Genomic DNA, 20,442 nt, shown 5'->3' on the forward strand with positions numbered 1-20,442 from the left:
TGTACAAACTATGCCTACCTTGATTCTACTTTATTCATCTATAAATGATGGAAATCTCATATCAGTAATGCTCCACTGTGTTTTTCCTGTTATGTGACCTACCCACAATAGTGTGTTTGGTTCGTGCCTCTTGGCTCCTCCGTATGTTTAGTTCCTCCTCCTGTCCTGTTGGGTCGGTGTGTATGAGTTTGAAATGGTCCACCTCAGCTACTGGGTTCTTCCAGTCCACCTGAATTGAGGCTTCTGTCTGACCAACAACTGTAATGTCGTCGATAGCAGATACACCTGGGAAGGGAAAAAACATGAGCAACAACAACAGCAACTCATAAACACAGACAAGAAGGTAGTGAGGGTCAAGAGAAAAGTGACAATGCTCCTGAAATGGAAAGAAAAATGTTGTGGAGGCAAACATCTGCCCTGCTCTGCCCCTACACGTCCTGGAGCTAGACATGAAAACCCTACCATCCTGAACTTTGACCCCCTAGTGAGAAGGCGAGACAAATGAGCCCTTCCTTTTCTCTCTCTCTATCAAAATAGTTCTGTCTGTCCTAGTACTGACCTGCTAGTTTCACTGATATTGAGTAATACTATCCCCTATGGGTTAACTCTCCCAAAATCAATGTAATATAATTCTTAAATAAAACAGTGTATTATTAACCACAGAACGAGTGGGAGAGTCGTTGCAGCCCATGGCAACTTGTTCACCTGGAATGAATAGACTTACAAAAAGACACTGGCCTGGTCAGAAGGGATAATTTCATATTTGTCTGAAAATAAAAACATTCAATCAATTCCCTTTTAAGAAAATAGTTAGAACTTTAAAATGATGTGACCGGTGAAAAGTCTGCCTCATGCTGTGTGTTCCTCACACAACCAGGAGCCAGATGATGACGTGTTTCCTCACGCCCATATAGGAATGCCATGCTCTGGGAGGTTTTCCATGGTTAACCACACATCAGAGTCAGTCACAGTCTCTCCCCCTGTCTGTCCGTCTAGTTGTCTCTCTCTCTCGCTCTCTCTCTCTCACTCTCTGCCACCTATTCTGTCTGGTCGTCTATTCTCCTCACATCTGTCTCTGTTGCCACATCTGTGAACACGTCTGATTACCGGCGAAGACATCTGCAGAGCCATTTCCTTGTAATTAAGTCGACTAATGTAATTATCTTTAAATTTAATGGTTAACAAAGCAGCAGCTTAATGAAACACTCTGTAATGACAGGTTTGGGCCCGTTCATTGCCTCAGAACATAAGATTTGCATAGCAATCCCCTAAACCGTAATTACTTGATCGGTAATGTGTATATTAAAAAACGTGCTCGTATCATGTGCCAGTTCCTCAAATTCTAAGCAAGAACACCTCACATATCCCCCCTGCTAAACCTTTAGGAGTTTCACAGTCGTCTGTTTTCACGGCCCATCATGTTCACTTACATCTGACCTGAAATAGGACCATATAATCCAGCACAAAAATCCAACTAAATCCCTGAGCCTCAGGCTATACCTGCCCTCTCTCGGAAAATCACATCTGCTGTTGCTCCTGTGCAACAACCGACACATTTAAAGTCAACATAACCCCACCCGGCCCATTTCTTTTAGCTGTAGGGACTTCCATTAGAAATAGATGGCCATTGTGAAGGGCTCATTGGGGTTTATGCTCATAAGCAGCTGTTTGCCCTCACCGGTCGTAGCTTCAATCCTGTCTCCATCACTTTTGATTTGTTTGATGACGGCGTACACCTGAACTGTATAGGAGACTCCAGGCTTCAGTCTTGTGATGAGGTAGGAGTTCTCTGTCTCTGGAACCCGCACCTAGGTTGAGGCCAAGGAGAAGGGAAGTATTCAACAATATAGTAATGGTGATTACGTTTGACATTAACAGGTTATTGAAGGTTGAATGAGTTGAAATCTGCCTTCTTCAGGGCGCTCTCCTGGTTTTTGGGATGATGTGTCAAAACGTAATACTCTGCACCGCGAACTGGCTCCCACTCAACAAGGAGAGAGACATCAGTCACCTTCACCAATCGCAGACCCTGCGGGCCAATCACTGTATGAGAGAGACACAGATGAAGAGAGTTTAATGGTTGAAGGTTGAGTAACATTCGACTACAAAGTTGTTTTGCCTGAATATGTCCCTTGACATCTTATGATATGTTTTTGTTTCTTGTACCTTCATGCACTTCTCACATGTTCACTTTAAGGCATTATTTCCCATGTTCTCGGCCATTTACTGTAAATCGTGCGTGATTTGCTTCACTTCGACCATTTTCCAAAGCGAACCATGTCATTTTAGATGGTGTTTCAAACCTCTGTGCAGCCATGTGTTGCAGTTCATTTCAGTAAGCTATGAAAATCACCTTGTCAAGAAAATTGAAATGAAACTACAAATCTATTGCATTGCCATGGTATCATAATTTTGAAAGACTCTGAGGATAAAGACAAGAAATATTTGTATCTGTCCTCTTACACCATGGACCAGAACTACACAATGAACTGTGTGAGGCTATTTTCCAAACCAAAGATTGAAAATAGAGAAAGATTCAGCATTTCTGTGGTTCATACAAGGCCAGAGCTCCGCCATTGAGGTGACGGAAAAATATGGTAGGTGAATAAGAAGGTAGATAACCATTGGGGAGACAATAACAAAACAAGAGCCAAGACACAGAATACAGCAAGTCAGCAGTGGTGGAGAGAGAGGTTTGTTTCCCACAAATGAGAAGTACTTTGAGTATATGATACAATGAAATAAGTAGTAGGTGGCAGTAGTTTTAAAGAGGTACAAAAACTAGTAAGCGTGCCTGAAGAAATTATGAAAATTGGGTGTTATGTCACTTTGACGGGGAAGGAATTCACATCAGGTTTGGATCCTTCTTCTCACGGCAACATCAGGAAGCTTCATGTTTTTCTTCCAATTTAACAGCCCTTTCCATTCAGTAGCAGTTAATGCCGATCCCGCTGCTCTAGGCACGACTCTCAACAATCGGTAGTCTGAGATAATATTTCTGAACAGCTGCTGTGGTGAATAAATTAACATATTAAGATTGTTGGAAAGTGGAAGCTAAGAGTTTTGTGACTTTTGCAAATGAAAATGAGTCAAATGTGACTGCTTGTCTTTAAAATGATCTACTAGTACTAAATATTTGAGAGTATAATGTTCCCAACAAATGAATTCTGAATATGACAAATGTTAGAAAGTCACATATACAAAACTGGATAACATTAAAAAGTGACAATGAAAGTCAGCAGGCACCTGTACTGTGTTAATATGAGCCCACAGAACTCACCTCTTTATATAATCTTACTCATACAATGCCTGTTAGATGGCCTCTTATCATTTTAGTCAATTATTGCAACACCCCTGATTATTCAAAACTTCTGTGACATCTACCTTTGATTAAAAGAAAGATAAATAACATCAAACTGTCAATAACATTCTGTGAAACTGCATTGCACTTAATGTACAGAAAAGCATCAGTTGGAGAATGAGATTACTGTCATCACCCTTTGAGCAGATTGACGTCCATCGCCCAGGTGTTAAAATGGAAACCAGCCACATAAAACAAAGAATATCCTCCCTGTCTTGCTTTTGTACCCGTCCCTCTCCCACTGCTTATTAGCCCTATTATGACTAACACCTAAAATCAACACAATATAGTTTTTCTTCTTACCTCCCACTTTCCTTTTCCTCTCTTACTTTGGCTCTGACACGGTGCCACTGTTTTTGTTGGAATCTATTCAACAGCACCTACACACGAAGCTGTGGATCGGCCTCCAAACTCCTCTCTGCTTTCTATGGAGAACCTGAACCTCCGTCAGAGCTTTGAGGCGTCTGACCTGCTACTGCGGAGACCGAGCACTAAACCTTCTACCCTGTGGTTCAAAACCACAGTGAGGCTCCACACACAGAAAATCTTTAATGGTTGATGAAACACACTGCTCTCTGTTAAGTGTAATAGAAGAATTTACAAAACTTTAACCTACTATAACTTTAATGTGGTATCTGTACCCACAGAGAAATTCTACTGCCAGAAAATACAGAAATGTTGTATTAGTATTGAGGTTTTGAATAGCTTACCCAATGAACAATCCTCCCCATAGAACCCTTCGTCACAGACGCACCGTCCGTCCACGCACTGGCCATTGCCAATGCAGTCATTAGGACACTTCTGGACACTGCAGTCCTCACCACTGAAGTGTGGGAAGCACACACACTTTCCATCCACGCAGTGTCCCTTGTCGTTACAGTCGCCCGGACACATCAGTTGGCTGCAGTCGTGTCCTGTGTAACCCTGATGGCACACACACTTCCCATCCACACAGCGGCCATTGTCATTGCACTCATCAGGACAGGTGGACACTGAGCAGTCGGGACCCTCCCACCCTGGGTTACACAGACAGCTGCAGGTGTCGTGTTGATAGGTGCCATGACCACTACAGCTTGTATCCAATCCTAAGGAGAGAAGGGTGAAGTGATTGCTTTGATAGACAGATGTACAGGAATAGAATTGTATCAACTGCGTGGTGGAGTTATGATACACAACAATAACTTAAGTACATGCATTACCAGCTACATGTGATAGTGACTTCAAGTTTGTGAATATCAATGAATGCTACAGCCTACCTGCAGTGCCGCCGCTCCCACAGCATCCCTGTGTACACTGAGTCTTAAGGTAGTTCACTTCTTCCTCCAGCCCATTGACTCTGTACAAAAGAGACTTGAAGCTTTCTGACTCCTCACAGTCGCACTTGGGTGTCTGCAGCCTGATGTTGTGTCTGAAAACGATGTCGTTCTCTCCATCCACCGTGGTTTGGGTCGCCAAACCGGTTTGCATGCCTACGGGATACATCAAAATGAAACTTTTATTTACCAAATGTAGTTGTAGGTGGTTAGATTAGAAGCAACTGCAATTTATTTAAGTATTCTCTGTTTCGTGTTGTTTTTCATTTTTCACCTGCTGCATCCTGGACGGGCAGATTCTCTACTTTACACCCAGAGCTCCCTGGGATGTCAATTTTGTAGACATGACTAAAGGTGACTCCCTTCTCTGAAGCTGAAGAGTCTGGATGGTTATCAGCAGCGCTGAAGTGTGAGATGGTGCAGAGTAGGGCCAGCACAGACAGCGCCCTCCACAGGAGTCTAGTGGTCATCGCTGGAGAACAAGATAAGGTCAGAGAGTTTATACAGTAAATGATTAGATCTTTATGAACTTGCAGGTATGTCTTTCTGCTTTTAGACTCTTTTAGACTCTATTTTTCTTGTTTTCTGTATATATATATATACAAAATAGAAATGGTATCTTTTGCATGAACCTTGTGTACATTTTTTAAAGAAATGGTTGGCTGGCAGATGTTTGCTGTCACGGCAGACTGAACACTTTTGGGTTGAAAGCAGCTCAACATTGTATTTTCCAGACAGCATTTTATAGTAGTGAAGACTGAAATACTATTTGAATGATAAATAAATTACATTACATTCAGTGGGGCAAGCTACTGTATATTTAATCTGAGGCAATCTGAACCATGATGTCACTGAGGGTGGGTTGGAGGAGATGGTAGGAAAAAGTGTGCCACCACACTTTGCCAGAATTTCCTGTTGCTCTAAACCTTTAATTGTGCTTAGTCAGGCATTTAAGAAGTGTGATGATGTCACTCTGTATAAGCCAAATTACATCCTTTCAAAAACAGCGTGCCCGTTTTAACCTTCAAAAGGCCTTTTAAGACTTTTATTTTACCTCAGAGTTCAGAGGCAGGAAGAGAAAAAGTAATGCGTTCACCAAGTTTGACAGAATTAAACATTCTGCAATTACAACTTCTGGTCAAACTCCAGTGAGCATGTGTGGTCTGCGGAAACAGAAAAACCTTTAATAGATTGACGGGAAACTCAGTCATAAAGTGGATTGAAGTCCCTGCTGTGATGTTTGACAAGTGTAGCAATCGAACATACGCACTTGAATGGGTTGGTTTGCTCTCAAATTATACCGTATGTGGTTGTTTAGTGGAATATGGATGCACTACAGAATCAAACATTTGTTGATGGCACCGCATCGATAAGCACAGCGGATATAAACAGGAAAGGGAGACAAGAACACCATTAGATCATGATACCACAGATTGGTATTTGTGAAAGATATTCTCTCATTAGATTCCCTCTTGGTTTGTGTAAAAAAATAGTTTTCCTATACGTTTCCAAAACTAACACATGCCACTTTAATGGGGAGCGATTAATCAATTAGAGTCCTGTTGAGTTAATGATGATGGAGAATACTGCATAGAAACTATGAATATTGACCAAAAACAAAATGTCAACAAACTCACCTTGAAACCTTCAGTCACCATAACAACGCCATTATCAGATTAACACGGATTCTAATGCTGAATGTTAAAGTAAGCAGGATTGTCTGGCACTCCGTGGGAGAAAAGCTAATGTGAAAGCGTCTTGACTTCCAACATCAGGCGCAATTGCTTCACTGTAAAATAAATCTTGGCTTACGAATGCTTCCCTGATGATTTATGCAGAATGTAACTGGAGTAGCTGTGTGATCAAAAATTCTCCAGAGTCCTTTTTTGGGAGACGATGAGACGTGTAATTACTGCGACCTGTGGATGAGCGGGCCAAACTCAACATGCACGACCTTGTTTGCTGACTTTCTTTAGCTGTTTGATTGCTGCTAGTGGAAAGCTTGAGGTCACACGGGGAGGAGGGGGGGGGGCTACCTTCTCCCAAAAAAATCCAGGCTATGACATCACCGGGAAATTGCTTTCGGCTCTGTGCGGCGGCCAGAATTTCAGATTTAGTGTGTAATCGATGGCCAAGATGTATTTAGAGGGAAAAAGAGGTTAAAAAAGTAAATAAGAGATGTAAACATTTGAAATATGAGAGAGATTGAGTGTGTGGTGGACAGTAAATAGGTGTGAGGGAGAGAGAATGATGGAGAGAGCGTGTGTGAATCAGTGACAGCCAAGCAGTAAGCTCCATTATAGACGGTATACTTTAACCGCGCCGAATCACTGAGAGTGTTGGCGCGCGGAGCTGCTTAACCAGTATGTTTATAGCTCCCTGTCAAGCCTTTATTTGGTGCTCACCGGACTTTTTTTCTTTTAAGGTCCCTCTCTTATTTCTCTTGGAGGAGATAGAAATGTGACCTTCCAAGCATAGCAGAGGGGCCGCTACAGACGGATAAGAATGCCCTGGTGTGTGAAAGAGGGGCAGATGGAGGGAGAAACGGGTGAGGAAATGAGGAGAAGAGGAAGAAGGGCGGCCAGATTTCAGTGGCACAAAGGGAGGATGACTGATGGATGGATGAGTGAAGGAGTGAATGTACATAATGTGCCATGTTGCAATAGTGACAACAACAATGTGAATCACTTAATCTGTTCAGGTCATTTTTCAAGGACACACACTATAGGGTGAAATATTAGTTTGAGGCTCAACGTGGCTATAATGAGATAAACAAACAAATAAAGACAAAATAAGACAAATCTATGTTGCTTTAATGTGTAACAACAGGGGATTTCCTGGATTTTGTCACGTTTTAGACTTCTGTTGTTGTTCTGTCTATTTTTAAGTCTCGCTTTAGCAAAGGAGGAATGAAGGAAGAGGGACAAAAATAGGCAACTGAGGATAAACTCTTCACATATTTTCTCTTATGATGGATGGGTGGAGCAGATGATGGATGGATTTTGAATTGAAATGCAAGTTTGAGGCCCTCAGAATAAAATATTTGATGTTTATGGCTGTAGTGAGACAAATGAGAAAAGACAAGCTTGTAGACCAGAAGAGATAAAGGTACAAACAAACACACACATGGTACGCTTCAATTATAGTAGTGAGATAAGAGGAATGTGTAGGACAAATCAAGGAAACGGAGAGACTGAGACTGCTGCTTCTCTCCACATGGCCATTCAGATTACATTTCAACCTGGCTTTCAAAATTCCTTCCTGATAATAACTTTTCCGTGTTAAAGCAGAGTTATGTCAACGGGCCTGTAAAGTGTCTATTGACGACCCGCGTTGTGTGTTCATCTGTTCTTTTATAGGAGGGAGAGGAGTGAGCGGAATTGGACTCCTGTGTGTGTGTGTGTGTGTACAGTTTGTGTGAAACGTGTTGTTTATTGCGTGTGTGGGATTGCCTCTAAATAACAGCAGTTTAATCGGCAAGAGACACAATCCTTGCTGGACCCGCGGGACACAACAGCTTTCACTGCAGGCTTTACTGTTAGGCCTCCATATGTGTGTGTGTGTGTTAGACAGCGAGAGAGAGAGTGAGAGAGAGAGACAGATGGAAAGCAGAGGTGTTAAGCAACTTTCAAATTCGATACAATATACACGATTTAATGTTTATTCTGTATTTTGTACTCCAATAAAAATTAAAGGTTTTGCAGATAGGCCAAGAACACAATATTGATGCTTGTTCTTCAGTAAATATTTCTTCTGCCACTGGAGGAAAGGCCAAACACGGTTGAAGTAAAGACGAGCAGTAAATAATACATATTGGGAACTCAAAGACAGGCAGGAGATGAAAAGTCGGTGAGACTGTGCACAGCTGACCTGTCGTCCCCCAGAGAGCCATTATCACAGAGACAAAAGCTTGACTGTTTCACCAGGTTTCAAATTTAAGACAAACAAACAAGCCGGGGGACGAGCGGAGGAAGACAGGGATGAAAATAGGCTGCGTAGGTCTGGCGTTTAAGAGCGATTACAAACTATGCAATATTTGTGGAGTTTGCCTTCCTTTGCTGCAGCTTACAGGCAGACGGGAGGGGGTGGGGGGGGGAGGGGGTGGGGGCGGCTGGGGGTGGGCGAAGCTGAAAGCAATTATGGTGTGAGAGCCAAACTCATATCTGCCTGCTGCCTGGGCTCAGACCACAGGGAGATCTCCGTAAGCAAAGGCTCCGTCCGTCTCCGCGCTGCTGTCAGATCATGGAAACTGAACCCATTAAAAAGAAAAAAAACCTTCTCATGCATTAATAAAAGAACTGCCTAAATCCTCAATGGCCATCTTTTTTCTTCTTCTTCTTAAATAATAAAACATGTTTTGAGTAGGTGACATGCAGCCAGAGGTCCTTTACATTCTCGAACCCTCAAATCTCCATAAGTAGAGTTTCGAGGCTTCTATGATGAGCAATATCTCCCCTCTCTCTCTCTCTCTCTCTCTCTCTCCCTCTCTCATTCTGCATGGCTGAGGGCCTACATCTGCACTTCATTTTGCCATGGCTTCTGTGTAACCCCCTTGGCCAGCACAGTAGCATTAGAGGTAAATCTACTGGATCGACGTCCCTGTGCGAATATCACACCAGCAGATTACTACGTGTAGAAAACATTGACGTTCAGCTTCAAGGAAATCAAATAATAGTAATCATTTGTGCTGACAGGAAACAGGTGGTTATCATTGGATACTGGATATTATGCGTATACAAATCTCAAACAATAATCTAAGTGTTTCTAGTTGGCATAAGCTGTGTGCTAAGCCTGCATAGCTGTATACAAAACAACTATCCACACAACAACTGCACTATTATTGAGCAACATTTCATAAACTTTGTCAAGCACCACAGGTCAGACCTAAGAGCAGCTTGAGTTCTGAAGTACGGAATTCCAAGTGTCACGTTATATGTATGTAACTGACAGACAGAAGAGGATTCATTCTTGTTACGGGTGAGATCACAGTGCAGTAGAAAGAAAAAAGGGAGGGAGGAGAGAGAAAGGGATCAAAATGGAGATGAGAGGATGTAAGAAAAGAGGGTCACAGAATTCGGAGGGGACAGAGAGAGAGAGAGAGAGGAAGGAAGGAAATAATGAAGTGAAATGAGCTCCCTGAGCAAAAAGTGCAACATTTTTCTTGAAATATTGAGGCATCACTTTTATGTAGCCGACACTTGATATCCATAAAAGTCATACAGTGGCCTTATAATCAATCAAAGTTGGCAAAAATGTGATGGTTTATTACACAAATGTTATCTCTTCAGGTCACCATTCCCATTTGTGCCTGCCAGTGATTTCAAGTCTTACGGTGACTTCTAACAAATCTAACAAAACAAAACCTTCACACACACACATTCAAGGTTAATTGAATAATGATGGAGATCACTCTCTCAACCGCATACTGAGTACAATATTGATTCATTCAATAAAAAAGTAACTTTGAACTTATTTCAACCAGAAAACACAGGAATAAAAGGGAAAAGTGTCCTTACCCTTGTGGATTTTGTGAACTTTCTCTTCTTCTGTTCTTCTTCTTTCTCTCTCCACTAAAAGACTGAGCGTCACTCACCAAACCTCTCCCTCCGCCACCTGTTGACAGGCAGTGATACAAAGACCCCTACACTACCAATGACTCTCTCTCTCTCTATCCTCTCTCTCTCTCTCTCTCTCTCTCTCTCTCTCCTTCACACACACTCACACACACGTCCTTAGGCCAATGGGCATTTAGTTTGGGAGTGCCTTCTGTCCTGCTCACACTCTTCAAGGAAAAGGGAGTTTCTTTCCTCCGGACGTGACCCGACTTTGCTCTCCGCTTTCTTAACATTTAACAGTTTTTCCCTCCTATATGTGTCTGCTTATAGAAACAGAAAAAGCTGAAATTGATCACTTTTGCAGAAGGAGCAGAGGTTTAAAGATTAGACTAAAGCCAAGACAAACCTGTAGCCTCTTTTTGATCATTTATTACACTATGGCTGATTGAAACATTTACTTGAATTGACCTAAAATGCTGTGATCCCCAACAAAAATACACCGAAAAAGAAATAACAACAAAAGCAAAAGGTTCTGCACTGGAATTCTGTAGGGTGCATTCAGAGACACACACACACACACACACACACACACACACACACACACACACACACACACACACACACACACACACACACACAAACACACACACAAACACACAAACACACAAACACACACAAACACACACACACACACCCCAGCAAGTACCACCATCAACAGAGACCCCGGGTGTCAAGGTTGGCAATAGTTTACGCTGACAGCGGGTGTTTGTCTCTAAATATATAAGTGGGGTTTCAGATTTCTGCGGGAACACACACCCAGATTGTTCAAGTGAAACTAGAGCTAAAGCTGCAGACCAGGTGGGATTGCTTTTCCAGAACAAATGCTGCATGTCTTAACTTTTTATTGTCGTTTGTAATGAAATCCCCCAAATGTTGAAAAAAAAAGAAAGAAGGAGAGATTTTTGAGGACATGATGATTCATTGTTTTGTGTTTATCACAAGATGAGGCAGCAAGACATTATTGACATTCTGTAGCTTCTCCTTAGGAGGCAGAGACAGAGGGATGAATGACACTCCGGATGTCCCCATAATGACACATCACAAAGATAATGTCATAATGTCATTACAAAGAGTAAACGCTTCCTCTGGATGTTCCGGTAGCAAACGTTTTAACCTAAATTTCTCATTTTAATCATCAGAGAACTGTGGAAGTAAAGTTGCAACATAAATAAGCAGAAATACAAAGAGTAAGTGGGTATTTTATTATGTTGTTGTTTTAGTTCTGCTTTTATTTCTATACTTTTTTAATTGAGTTTAATTCGAGTTGTATGAATTAACTGTGTCAGTGCAGAGAACAAACTTAATTGGATGATAAAGACAGATGATGAGAAGTGATCTAATAAACTTAAATCAAATCAAAACAATGACAGTGATTCTATCGTAACACATTTAGCATTGCAGATCTATTGTTATACAGCTTTGGATTTCAAACAATTACTTCACGTCTGCTGCAGATTGACAGACCACCTATACAGCATGTGGGTGGGCCAAACACTAAAGTATATGACACTCTATATGGTTGTGTGAATGTTAGTATTTATTTGGAATCGGCTTTAAATGCGTGTTTGTGTGTCATTTGCGGTCTTAGGATTTAGACAAAGGTGAACAGCTGATGAGACCATGTGTGTGACATGTTTAATGTTTCATGGGACAGTGAGACAATATTTCATGTCACTAGAGCTTCACGGAAATATGAATGTTTCCCGTCTGTACATACTTGTTGGTCTTACTGCATGCCAGCACCCACATTAGCTCCACATGGAACAGAACTCTTCACAGCAGGGTGCCTTTATAAGGAGTTTCATTTAATGGGATGTGTTTTAGAATGCATTTTACAGCTTTTTAGAAGGATTAATTTCTGTATTTCAGATTTAATTTGCTCGTGTAAAGGTTCTTCTTTACTGGACACGTTTTGAGATTTTGCCAATCCTTGTAATAACTGTATATATATATATATGTTTAATAGAAAGATTAGATGTTATTTTATATTTAATAGGATTAATGAACAGACGTCCTCGACCCTCATCAGTTTCTTTCTGATTTGAATTATATACTGTACTTCAGTTCTGCTTCATGTGGCGTTGGCATTAAGTGCATATTCTGTTGCTGCTATCGGCACGTTTGAGTTAAGATATAGTGGCTACAACAGGTTCTATAAAATGCAACTTCACTCGCAGGCCACATCCTCTCCTGCTAAACTACAAGTGCAATAACACCCTCGGTGAAAGAAAAAGGCTTTGATGATCATGGACAACCTTACAGCTGAACTTATCGTTTTCAAATGATTCTTCAAGTGCTCACATTTTCCAGCACATCCCTGCCTGTAACTACCAAATAAAAAACATTATTGTGAATGATTATAAATGCACAGCTAAATCACACTCAACCTCCCGTAACAGCTTTTAACCTTGTGCCATTGGAGTGACGCTTTATCTTCCATTAGCGAGGGCCTCGTGCTGCCATAAGCACTGTATTTCTGACATACCTTGATCTTTCCTCACAAAATAGCATTTTACTACAGCAGATTGTGGCATTTGACTGTGAATGCTCGCTAAGTACAGGAAGTAATTTATTGTGCAGTCCTATTTGCTTGAGGCAGCTCTTTCCTATCATTGTGTGTTTCCTCTCAGCTCAGATAAATAGCAGCCCTCCTGATGCTCATATATTTCGGCTTTGGACAACCGTGGGTGAAAACCTGCAAGTGTGGTTTACAGAAGGTCCTTCTGCTTCCTAATCTCTTCTCACAATTTACATGATATATGAAGCATATGATGGTAGGCCAATATTTTCATTAACTGAGCTACGTTTTGGGTTTTTCTTCTTGAAGCACATAAATGTAATGACTAGCTTTCCCTTATCAATTTGCAGATTACAACAACAAAGTTGTCCTAAATTCTGAACTGTAACATGGGACATAATAATGAGCCAACTCTCAGTGTTTATCATGTACGCTATACTTCAAGACACATACTGGAGAACTCTTCAACTCTTCATTACAACTTATAAACCCTTTACAGAGCAGAGCATATTGGGAAGTGGTGCACCATCAATAACATATTCAATTTCAATCCATCTGCTAAATAATTCTCCACAGTCTCCGAGTACTGACACATTCCCTTTTGACTGCATCAGCCACTTCATCTCCGTGTCTATCTGTGATCGACTGCCCACTTTCAGTCATTACGTGAGCCCGAACTCATTTGATCTTTCCACCAATAACACGAGAAGCACATCAGCTCGACCCCTTCAAACCAGACGACGGTTCGTGTTTAATCACACGACACAAACTGCGGTTGGAGAACTGAAACGCAGCTGATTGCGTGTTTCCTTGCGAATCTGGAAACTGTTGATTGAAAGAGCTGATTGGATCCGAAAGGGGAGCCACACTGACGGGCTGTTTGTGAAATAGGAACTGACAGATGGATCCAAATAGCACCCGCAGATATCTAAAGCATGACACATGTTCAAAGACTGACTAAATGTCTGGCTCCTCAGCAAGGGAATTAGTCTAGATTTACACTGCCAACTCAAACCTGACGATTTTCCATCCTTGTGGTAAAAAGATGATTTTTTTCCCCCAATCGGTTGAAGTCTAAACATCCAAAAATAGGACCAAAATGTTTTCTGTATGTTTACATGGAAATGACAAGATTGGATCAGAGGAAGTGCATCGAAATCTGGTTAAAATACCTGATTCTGCATGTTTACACTAGTGAAACGCGGTGGAGAGAGGTTGTTCTTTTCTTCCTCATGTAAAACTGAACATGTGTCTTTTTGGTAGGAAGCAGATCAGGGGGCCTCAGTGCTGATAAAGTCATTTAAGAGAAAACAAACTGTCGCCATATGGAGGTTTGGTGAATGTTAACAATCTTTGATGCCCAGCACACTCTGCACATACACACGGAATGAATGTTTGGGCACACACACACACATACACACACACACAGGAACGTCCATAGACTTCATGGCTGTGGCCCTGTATCCAGTTATCTCTAATGCTGACCACAAATGAGGGAACTGTTCCTTTGTCAACCACACACAGACATAAAGGTACAGCAACAGTGCCCATGTTGTTTAAGCACTGCGGGCATCCAGCACGTCTGGCTTTGAGATGGTTTTGAAAGTTGATTTTGCATGGGGCTTATGCCGTCACGCCAGCTTGTGGTAAGAAAACAAAACGAAAATGATCTTAACATGACATGGGACAGTAGTTGTGGTTTAGCATCAAACCTGTGATCCGGCGCCTAGAGTCCATGTTCTCCCACCAAGCCACCAGAGCTCTGCTGCAACATCTACTTTAATCATCAGATTTTAGATTGTTGTCTCTGTTTTAAATTAAAAATGACAGCCATGATTAATTTGCGCACACTAAAAACTCACAAAATAAGACTAACCTGTCATCCTGATAACAAATGAGTCCTAATTCATATTCATTGAGCCAGCGGTGCAGCAAAATAGCAAATGAGTTGACTAGAATAGACAAAGTACGTCACGCAGCGGTTTTGACAGATGAGCTGGTGTCAGCAGCTGCTCCCGAGCTTCCTGAGCTGATGTGGATAGCAGTCCTAAGGGTAGGGTCATCCATGTCATGTGGAGACCTGACCCCGGTCCACTGGCTGACATAATCCAGCACTGTTTGATCTCTTGGACACACCAGTGGTCCCTTTTTTTCCCCTCGGAGAAGAACAAGAGCAAGCTGAGAGAAGGTGAAGATACTTACAGACACTTACTGGTTTTACAGAGTTAATGGAACAGATAGTATGTGATGGACAGTATGTTTAGTTAGCGGCTAAGGCCATTAAAGTAACACTCCTGGGGTAGATTAACACAAAAGCTACATAACACAGAATAAATCTTTGTGAGGCATCAGAACAAAATAGATTCCATTCCTGTATGTTGTTTACACAGAACCACATCAATCAGCTCAAGGTGAGGAATGATCAGTGTGTCAGGTCAGGACCTTTAAAGGACGTTTGGATGTTTGAGGGACAAGTGAAACACGTTATGTGTCTTTTAGTTATATGAGCTTTCAATAACGTGTGTTTTTTGAGTCACAATGATACATAAGAATAAAAAGAGAGGCCATTTGAATCAATACGTCTTTTACTCTGACAGGGAAATCTGAAGGAAATCATTTCCGCTTTGTAAAATGGCACCGGGAGTTACCCTTCATCAGGCTCTCTTGGGTCAAGAAAGATTTGTTGTCAAAGCTTTCAGACTTCACTTCCTTCACTGTTGGTGGTCCCCCTAAGTATAATCACAGATGTGTGTTTCTTACCTCTCCCGCTTTTTCTTTTGTCTGCCGATTTACATTCATTTCTCAAAGTACCAATGTTCTCACTGGCACTGATATTAACAGCAAATCAAAACCACAATAGAACAAGGTTTCAGGTACAGGGATTCAGGGACAAATCAATTGCCGAACTCAAGGGTTTGCTTATGAAACATTGGACAGTTTTGTAAAATGTGCCCTTTATCGGAGCGTAACTGAACTCAACGCCTGACAGATGGGACTCCTCATTTTTATTTTGCCGAAAATTAATCATCATTTAGAAGTATTAGGATATTATTTAGAGAATTAAGAGATTGATCATTAATAAGTTGGGCATCTAACGGGAATAACATCGTGCCAAAACAGATGGCAAGAGACAAACTGGTTTCCAAATGTTGAAAATAAATCAGTGTTCTATTTTATTATGTTTTTATGTCTGTTTCTGGGAACGTTATACTATAAATTGATGTAAAACCTCAGGCAAACGTATGGAACAAAGAGCTCACATGGAGTTTAATTTATGCAATCTGGGAGCATCCAGGGGAGATGGAAGATACATAGATAAATGGTCGGGGTAACTTATTTTGTGTTTTCATGGGGTACTGCATTAGAATAAGACACATTGCTGTTGTAAGATTAATTGAATCAAGTTAATGAACGAATGAAAATGTATTGCACATACGTTATATAAAGACAAGTTTCTTGCATTGGAATTACCAATAGGCCGTTATTTGTGGGTAAGGTGTGTTATTTGTTGCTTTCAAATGTGTGTGTGTGCGTGCATGCGTGTGTGCATGCCTGCAAACGTGTGTGTGTGTGTGCACTCCTTCTTTCACACAAGCAGACCTGCCCGCCTGTTTGCCATGAATTTGACCAAGCTGTCTTTCTCTCTTCTGGGAATATAAGACATTCCAGAGGTCTGGAAAGCAGAGACCTCTGAGTCATTCAGGTCATGGCCCCTCTCTAAATGAGCTGTATCTTCCTCAACTGGACACTGATTGCTAAGGGTGCTGGGATTTCCTGAGCTGACGTGGCACTTGTGCTGCATTTTAAAGGATGAGACTTGCTGAATCAGTAGCTGGTTGGTCTAATCTGTATGTAAGGACATACTGGAAGCTTGCCACTTTGATCTGATACATGATCTCAGTAACACACCTTCCAATTTGTCTAGAGACACAGAAATGATATTCTGGATTATCAGCAAAAAAAGGAAATACTGAGACTTGGATCCAATCCTTATTATTTCAGATTTATTGCAGTTAGGTGGGGGGGTATGTTGTGAGTTGTTGCAGTTTGTGATCTCCAGGTTGTTGTTGCAGGATACAAGGGTGGAGGTGATGATCAGTTTGGTGGTATGAAAAGTTATCAGCATAGTAGTTCAAGTAACTCAATCAAATTAATGGAGAAGGTGGTGGATAATGAAGAGGAAGGGGCCCAGTATTGGATCTCGAGTTTAGTTGCTACAAGTGATTTAAGACTTTTGGACAGGTAAAGGAGATTTAAGATGGGGCTGAAGTTGTTTAGGTCATAAGGAGGTCAGCACTGGGTTTTTTTGAGGACAAGCGTCGACAGCTGATGATTTGAAAGATTATAGAACTCTACCTGAGGAGAAAGCGACGTTATGACTTGTGTTTGGTAGAAGATCAAGTCGACAAGCAAGCAAAACTACCTTCTCTGTTTGATCCTATCGTGAGCGTTAGTATGACTCATGCACGAAGGGCTTTCATGCATTTCCCATTATCAGAATTACAGTATTATTGGTTTGCTTTGTTGATTTATTAAGCATCCTATAAATTTCTGCTCAGTTCCTTTTTAGAGACGTCAGCAGTGGACGAATGGACCGGGCTGTGGCTGAAAGCTGCGGCTCCGTCCACAGGAAATGTCTCACTGTTACATGTCTTTCCTTTTTACAGCAGGTATAATGTATGTACTTAACCACATCTTATGGAAAATATTAGGTGTACTATATATACATATCCTACAGCTCTCTCTGAATACAAATCTGCTATTTTCTCGAGTGTACACATTCAAGAAAACAACATGAATCGAGCAGTGTATTATTTAACAGTAAAATAATTGCATTTTATAAGCACAGAATAGGCAATCACCCAAAAGTGGTACGACACCAGCTTACTGTGCCAAATCCATCATAATACAACATGCAACAAATCATATTATGTGATGATGTGCAAATAAAGACAATATTCTGTTTTGGCAACTCGACAAAATGCGTATTACAACAGTATTTCAAGTAACTCAGCAATTCAAAGAAACCAAAAGAGACAAAGACAGAGACAAGAGAGAAGAGAGTATTTGATATATACTTTACAATTTATTATAATATTATATGTTGGGTGGTACATAAGTATTCAAAAAATGGAAAATAATAACATATCTTGAAGGCCAACGTGACAGTATAGCTTTAAAATAAGCCAAGACTTTCCTTTGTTCAAGTCTCTTCCTGCATATAGAGGTTCAGTTCCTTGTTTATTGTCTATAATCTCCCTTCACCCTAACCAGAGCTGATACTGCCTATGTGGAATTAAGGCTGTTTTTGTTGGTGTGTGTGTGTGTGTGTGTGCGTGTGTGTGTGTGTGTGTGTGTATGTGTGTGTGTGTGTGTGTGTGTGTGTGTGTGTGTGTGTGTGTGTGTGTGTGTGTGTGCGCGCATGTGTGTGTGCGCATGTGTGTGCGCGTGTGTGTGCACCCATCCTTAATTTTTCATGCACGTCACCATCACAGCTCTGATAGGCAAGCCAACCATTTTCAAACTCCAGTGACTTTCCGTTTTCAATTAAATCCACATTGTGTCTGAAACAAACAACCACGTAGATCAAATAAAAACCATGTGGCTCATGTTGCCGGTTTCACTCTAAGCGGTAAGTTGGGGACCCGTGCAGCTCCGTGTGTTTGATCATTCACATGATCTTTGTTTACTTTGATCATCTTGTTTGGGCTGAGATAAAATGCAGAAGGTACTGTTGATGAGCACCAGAGAGGTTAGTCGTACGGCCACGGTTAGCAGTCTGGTGCTTATTAGTGGGAAGAGAAAGTATTCCTTTAGTTTGAATGTGTGACAAGACAAGAGGTCATTCTCCTCTTTCTCCACCGTGCAAAACTGAGGAGGGCACAAGCATCGTCTGTCTTTGTTACATAGCTGATAGATTTCCTTCTCATTAGGGCTTGTTTATTATTAGAACAAGCCGTTTCTCTCCTTTTTTCTAATGAAGGTGTTAGCACTGGTGGGCAAATGTCTAGTTTATGATGATTTTAATCAGTAAAGAAATGAAGTACATTGGAGTCCCTTGTGTGATGAATAAATGCATGACCTGCAGACAGGTTATTAATATATCTGGACATTAATAAGGCTATTTTGCCTTTTCCACTTCATGTAACTTTCTTCTTGTGGTTTCATATTCATTACATTACATTACGATCATTTGGCAGACGCTTTTATCCAAAGCGACTTACATTACATTATATTACCACCCTTCGCAGAGGGGGGAGCAATTGAGGGTTCGGTGCCTTGCTCAGGGGCACCTCAGGGGCACCTCGGCAGGGACTTGAACCGGCAACCCTCCGGTTCTTAAGCGGAAGCTCTACCCACTCGACTACCCACTCGACTACTGCTTCCCTACTATTCCACACATTGCTGCAGTGGTTGACCCACCTGCTAAGCTTTGATTATGTCCTTTTGACCACATGCATCACTTTCTATTATACGTACAAGGCAGTTTGTCTGTTGTGACACATTTTGTTTTATCCTGGTAACCAACAACTGTGCATTGTATCGATTTGTCTTTAAAGCCCTCAGTCAATAATTTTCAGCCTTTGCTGTAATCCGTGTTAAGGTCTTGATCCCATTTAAGACACACTGTGAAACAGCAGTTAGACAAAACTCCACAAGGTGTTCAATGGAGCACATTGGTGCTGTCAGCCTGTTGCTGAAGTGTCTTGTACACCAGACGAATATGACGTCTGCACAGTGCCATTAAAGTCATGATTTGCCACGGAGTGCAAACTATAATTCTTGCTGTCAACGGCAGTTATTTTTTAGATTATCTCAAGCCGCCATCTAATTTCAAGGAAGCAACTCTGAGAGGAATTGCTTCCGCTTTCTTGGTGATCTTGGGCCAATACCAACTAAGAGCCAAAAAGCTGTTTAACTATAATGTACTGATGCTGTCAAATGATAGTGTTGCATTTCCCAGACATCCACGTCTTAAAAGAAGAAAATAGGTTTGTCCCTGGTTCATGACCATATAATTTTACAATTACACAGTAGCTGTGAAAAGATTTGTCCCTACTAACAGAGCAAATAAAACACAAATCAATATTTTGTCTCCAATGGAAAAAAGAAAATTTGATTTTGTGCAACAGCAGAGATATCTTAATATTCAATGATGGCCTACGTGATGTTGTTTGATAAGGAATGAAGACTTGCTATATACTCAGTGACAGCTTTAGTGCTGCTATCCATTTGGCTCTAGGCTCCTAAATAATGTTAATTGCTGATTAAACTTGAATCATCTTCGTTTTTAAGGATGTTGTCAAGTATAACCACGTCCAAATAAGAACCAATCCGTTCATGATAGATGTCCTTCATGTAAACAAAAGAGCCACTTGTTTGGAGGTCCTCGAGAAAAGACTCAATTTGAGGATTTACGTCAGACATAATGTTTGAAATCAGTATTAATAAGGACCATAGATTCCTCCTGTATGGCGGGAGAGACATCATTGTATACTCATAGAGCTACACTGCCACCTGTTGGTTTTAAAGTAATAATACAGCAGCTATCCATGCGTCATTATTAACAATACCACCCCCTGTCGCTAGGTGGCAGTGATCTCACTATTTCAACATCCCACTTCGGTACTTTTA

At 41.2% G+C, this 20,442-nt stretch overlaps 1 protein-coding gene across 3 annotated transcripts in view; it reads right to left on the reverse strand.

The window, feature by feature from the left end:
• The window catches only part of tnn (tenascin N), a 28,442-nt gene extending 18,046 nt beyond the window's left edge, over positions 1-10,396 (reverse strand). For all 3 annotated transcript variants that reach the window (XM_076144942.1, XM_076144941.1, XM_076144943.1), the window contains exons 1-7: positions 10,191-10,396; positions 4,949-5,146; positions 4,618-4,830; positions 4,072-4,446; positions 1,910-2,043; positions 1,679-1,808; positions 103-285 (exon numbers count right to left, since the gene is read on the reverse strand). In XM_076144942.1, the coding sequence (XP_076001057.1) occupies positions 103-285; positions 1,679-1,808; positions 1,910-2,043; positions 4,072-4,446; positions 4,618-4,830; positions 4,949-5,144 (1,231 nt within the window). In that variant the 5' untranslated portion in view covers positions 5,145-5,146; positions 10,191-10,396. The remainder of the gene's footprint in view (positions 1-102; positions 286-1,678; positions 1,809-1,909; positions 2,044-4,071; positions 4,447-4,617; positions 4,831-4,948; positions 5,147-10,190) is intronic.
• Between the last annotated feature and the right edge of the window lie 10,046 nt (positions 10,397-20,442).

Source organism: Genypterus blacodes, unplaced genomic scaffold (genome assembly GCF_046128005.1).
Source record: "Genypterus blacodes isolate CSIRO-AG114 ecotype Tasmania unplaced genomic scaffold, CSIRO-AGI_Gbla_v1 ptg000029l_1, whole genome shotgun sequence".
Classification (NCBI taxonomy): Eukaryota; Metazoa; Chordata; class Actinopteri; order Ophidiiformes; family Ophidiidae; genus Genypterus; species Genypterus blacodes.